Below are 5,000 nucleotides of genomic sequence, written 5' to 3'. Positions count from 1 at the left end.
AAAATATATAAAATATATATATATATATAAATATATAACTTTTAAAGTTGTCTAAATAAATTTCTTAGCAATGCATATTACTAATCAAAAATGTTTTCAAATATATATATGGTACAAAAACATGATCTTTACTTAATATCCTAATAATTTCTGACATTAAAAAAGCCCTACAGCCACAAATATATCTGTGCTTTTGTGCTCACATTATTTCCTTTTTATTTTACGCTTTGTGATTTATTGTGTAATCGGCTTTATCTTGACCCGTGCCGTGGCGATACCGTGATTGGTTCTCCGTTTTCCCTGCAGGATGGAGTTCCTGAGACACATCCGAGACTTCTTTCAGATCATGTTCAAGATCGAGCAACAGAAAGCTGAGGAAGATGAACGGAGAGGAGGAGAGAAGGTCCTGATGACGTGCGTCGGAGTCGGATACAGCAACATCAGCAAAACCATCAAATAAACAGCGTTTTATAGCCTTTTTGTGTTTCACTGTAGAACGATGACATTCCCGTATTCTTTCATAAAGAAGTGCGTGCTGAACATTGCTTTCGGAGCGTTTTGTGCTTCCCGGTGCATTTTCAGTCGGAGGAGCGAGTAATAAACGCGCGAGCCTTTGCTGATCTCGGCGTTTCTCGGGCGTTCTGCATTCCTGCACCTTTAACTTCTCTTTCTCCACAAAGCCGCTTCGGGACACCGGACTACGGACTCGGGGACGTCTGTGGGATGCGTTCACCTGTTAAACACTGTATCAGAGCACAGCGGCGTCGAGGTCACGACTGAAAGTGTAAAAAAAAAATAAAACAAAAAAAGACAGAAGGGCTTCTTTAAAAAATGAGAAAAAGCTAGTTTTTAATGATGCATTTAATTTTGACTTGAAATAAATGATGCATTTGTGTGTGTATTAATAAAAACAAAAAGCAAGCAGATAAATATTCTTACTGTGTTATGTACATTTTCATCAGAATTTACATTTCTGTGTTAGTTGTACATTTTCATCAGATATTTATATTTCAGGGTAACTTGAAAACTTATTAAAATATATATATATATATATATATATATATAAATATATATACTGATATATTGAAAACGCCTTAAAAACTATTGCTTATTAAAAATATATATATATAATATATAAATATATATATATATACGCTTGAAAACTATTGCTTATTATATATATATATATATATATATATATTATATATATATATATATATATATATATATATATAAATATTGAACGCCTTGGAAACTATTGCTTATTAAAATTATATATATATATATATATATATATAAATATTGAACACATGAAAACTATTGCTTATTAAAATTATATATATATATATATATATATATATATATAAAATATTGAACGCCTTGAAAACTATTGCTTATTAAAATTATATATATATATATATATATATATATATATATATATATATATATATATATATTGCTTATTAAAAATTATATATATATATATATATATATATATATATGATATATATATATATTGAACATATCTTAAACTATTGCTTATTAAAATTATATATAAACTATTGCTTATTATAAATATATATATATATATATATATAAAAATTAAACTATTGCTTATTAAAAATATATATATATATATATATATATAAAATATATATATATATATATATATATATATATAAAAAAATACTGAACCTTGAAAACTATTGCTTATTAAAATAATAAAAAAAATGAAATATTTTTACAAAAAAAAAGTATTGGAACCTAACTGAAATATAGACAATTAGAAAAGGCCAAAACAATATTACTAAAAAGTACAGCTTGAAAGAAACCTGAAAATGAATGTTAAGACATTTTAATAAAAAATAATATTAGTGAAATGGCACTGATGGACGGAGAAAGTGAAAGAGCTGGTGTTTCTTGTGTTTTCTGAGAGAAATGCTGTTGTTGGGACGAGCGGCTCATGTTTTTGTTCTGATCTCTGCTCGGGAATTTGTTAAAAGCTTCCTGTTGTTGTCTTTGGCTTTGGTTTTCTCTTCTGAAGCCGGTTGGCGTTGTTTCTCTCAGGAAGGAGTTGCGCAAACGACTAAATATTGACAGATGATCGACGGTGATTTCTCTGAATGGGATGAAAAAAAGCCTGCAGTCACGCTGGAAACACATGCGAGGTCAAAGGGCAAGCCGTAGTGTGAGCTCTTTCAGGTCTGCCTCTAAAAGAAGCTGAGATGCTTCGGGTTTTCTTTCTTTCTTTTTTTGTTTGGCCTCTTCTGCCAAAATTGCCCGAGTACATCTATATCACTGTAATGCAAACAAACCTCATTTAATAAAGTGGAAAATACATAACATATACACATGGACATATCTAAGAAATATTTACTGGAACTGTTTACACACACACACACACACATAATTGCATCCATAATAAACTATTGTTTACATTATATGTGTGTGTGTGCTGTGTGTTTATTATGAATATATAAAACACATGCATGTATACGTTTAAGAAAGACGTAATGCAAATTTAATTTATAGTTATATATTAAGTATGCAAATGTAAAAACGTACATATTTTCCAAATGCTGCATGCGTGTGTATTATATATGCATAATAAATAGACACACGTAATGTAAACAAAATACTTATAATAATTTAACAATAATTTTGGATGCGATTAATCATTTGACAGCACTAATATGAATATATTTTTAATGTTGCTAAAAACAATTATATAAATGTAAAAATATTCATATTTTTACATTACACACACACATATATATTTATATAAACATATACATATATATGTTTTATATATATATATGTATATATATATATATATATATATATATATATATATATATATATATGTTTATATATATATATATATATATATATGTATATATATATATATATATATATATATATATATATATATATATATATATATATATATATATATATATATATATATATATATATAACTACCCAAGTAAAATAAATATTCAGAATATAAAAAATCAAGTCATTTTAAAATAAAATATTCATAAAATAAATTCCAATTAAAATAAACACTTTTATTTACAATAAAAATAAACTTTTTTACTTGTAAGTCCCATAGTTATTTTTCTTTTTTTCCCCTAATATTTTTAACAAATCATATAATATTGCAGTACTAAGAAAGTAAACCAGTGAAGACGAGCAGGCAGTGTCGCGTGAAGCGCCGTGAAGCGGTGAGTTCGGCGGGGGTTCATGATGGCGGCGGCGGCGGAGGAGAGCGGCAGCAGCGGCAGCAGCGACTCGTGCAGCACCGCGGAGGAGGAGCGCGTCCGGCGGCTCTTCCAGACCTGCGACGGGGACGGGGACGGATACATTAACCGGTCAGGAGCCCCGCCGGACTCGCGCTCGCGGGTTTACGCGCACAAAAAGAACTCCGGGGGACTCGGCGGAGCGCGCGGCGGGACAGGCGCGGGTCCTTCGGGGCGCGTGGACGATCTCACAGCGGCGACGTCGCGGTTCAATCCGCGGCGAGAACTTATTAACTTATTAACGCGCGCGAAGTCGGTTTGGAGGCGCGCGAGCTCGTGGCGTCGGAAGTGACAGGAAACGTTTCATCCTCATCCGCTAAACTTCGGCGTCTGTTGCTGTTTCGGAGCCCGTTCCGGAGCTTCCGGCGAGGCTTTCTGCGCGCATTTCTGTCAGTTGTTGAACCAGAAGCGGCGTCAGAAGCGTTTGCTCGTTTTCTTTGCTGCGAAAAGGCGAAAGCGTGCTTCGGTTTGATGTCGTGCATCTGCTCCAAAAGTTTTTGGGCAGCTTAGACGAGTCTTTAAGAAGTCCAGATGTTGTTGCGTCGGGTGTTAAATATATAAGTAAACATGCACACACGTACTCGAGCAAACACAGAGTTCGGTTTTTAAATGATTGAATGGATCTGAAAGAGTTAAAACCGAGCCACGGATTGTTATGCGTTCAAGTCGTAAAACAGTGCAGAAGCTTTATATTGCTTTCATTACGTTTTTAATACATTGCGTTTGCGCGATTTTAATTGAGCTTTTTTTTTATTATTATTTCGCATTTTTACTGCGGTACTTAACGCTCAGTGTCTAACGAAACATATTTTGATTGATTAAAAAAATGTCATATGAGAAATGTGAAACGTTTAATGGTATCTCATAATGAAAAAGTGCAGAAAATGTTTCTTCGGCAGATTCGGTGAAATTTAGATCAAGAGCGGATTGCTCTGCGGTGAATGGGTGCCGTCAGAAACACCTGATTAAAAAAAAAAACAAAAAACATCACAATAATCCACGGCGCTCCGGTTCAGAAGATAACATCTGGAGAAGACGAAAGATGAAACTAATCTATCATTAATATGTTAAAAAGTCCTGATTAGAAAAAGTGTTCTGGTCTGAATCAGGTGAGAAATCTGCACAGATCAAATAAATATTTTAGACAACAGGAGATCGACCTTTTTTTTATTATTATGGACTATTTATAGGTAAAAATGTTTATTGTGATGTTTTTATCAGCTTTTTGCACTCTTGTTCTGACGGCACCCATTCACCGCAGAGCATCCTTTGATGAAAAGCATTGCGTTTGACTACTTTTCCACTTATAACTTCTCTTGATCGTTCACGCTTGCTTCGGCGTTTCCGCCTCCGCCTCACGATGACAAGGTGAGATGTTCACGGCGAACGTGCTGGAAATGTTTTTCAGGAACGACCTGCTGATGGTCTGCCGGCAGCTGAACATGGAGGACTCGGTGGCGGAGATCATGGGGCAGCTGGGCGCAGACGAGCGAGGGAGGATCTCCTTCGAGGACTTCACGCGCTGCCGCATGCAGCTGCTCAACGAGATCCGCAAAGAGGAAGGACAGCTCTCGCTGCTCTCCAGCGACTCGGGGAGGAGGAACGCTCACGGGTGTGTGGCCTCGTGGCCCACCAGCAGCGACAACAGCCTCGGTGCGTTCTCCATCAGCCCTACAGAAACACATCGAGGTTTAGGCA

The 5,000-nt window shown here is 34.8% G+C and overlaps 2 protein-coding genes across 2 annotated transcripts in view; both read left to right on the top strand.

The window, feature by feature from the left end:
- Nucleotides 1–545, top strand: part of rcl1 (RNA terminal phosphate cyclase-like 1) — a 10,432-nt gene extending 9,887 nt beyond the window's left edge. Inside the window, 1 exon segment of the mRNA XM_043238245.1 lies at nucleotides 307–545. Coding sequence (XP_043094180.1) covers nucleotides 307–460 — 154 coding nt within the window. The 3' untranslated portion in view covers nucleotides 461–545.
- Nucleotides 546–1,879: 1,334 nt separating this feature from the next.
- mcc (MCC regulator of WNT signaling pathway) overlaps nucleotides 1,880–5,000 on the top strand; it is a 73,997-nt gene continuing 70,876 nt past the window's right edge. The window contains 4 exon segments of the mRNA XM_043238956.1: nucleotides 1,880–1,901; nucleotides 3,175–3,268; nucleotides 3,270–3,374; nucleotides 4,711–4,955. Coding sequence (XP_043094891.1) covers nucleotides 1,880–1,901; nucleotides 3,175–3,268; nucleotides 3,270–3,374; nucleotides 4,711–4,955 — 466 coding nt within the window.

This window comes from Puntigrus tetrazona, chromosome 5, assembly GCF_018831695.1.
Source record: "Puntigrus tetrazona isolate hp1 chromosome 5, ASM1883169v1, whole genome shotgun sequence".
Classification (NCBI taxonomy): Eukaryota; Metazoa; Chordata; class Actinopteri; order Cypriniformes; family Cyprinidae; genus Puntigrus; species Puntigrus tetrazona.
This window is presented reverse-complemented; position numbering and strand designations above follow the sequence as displayed.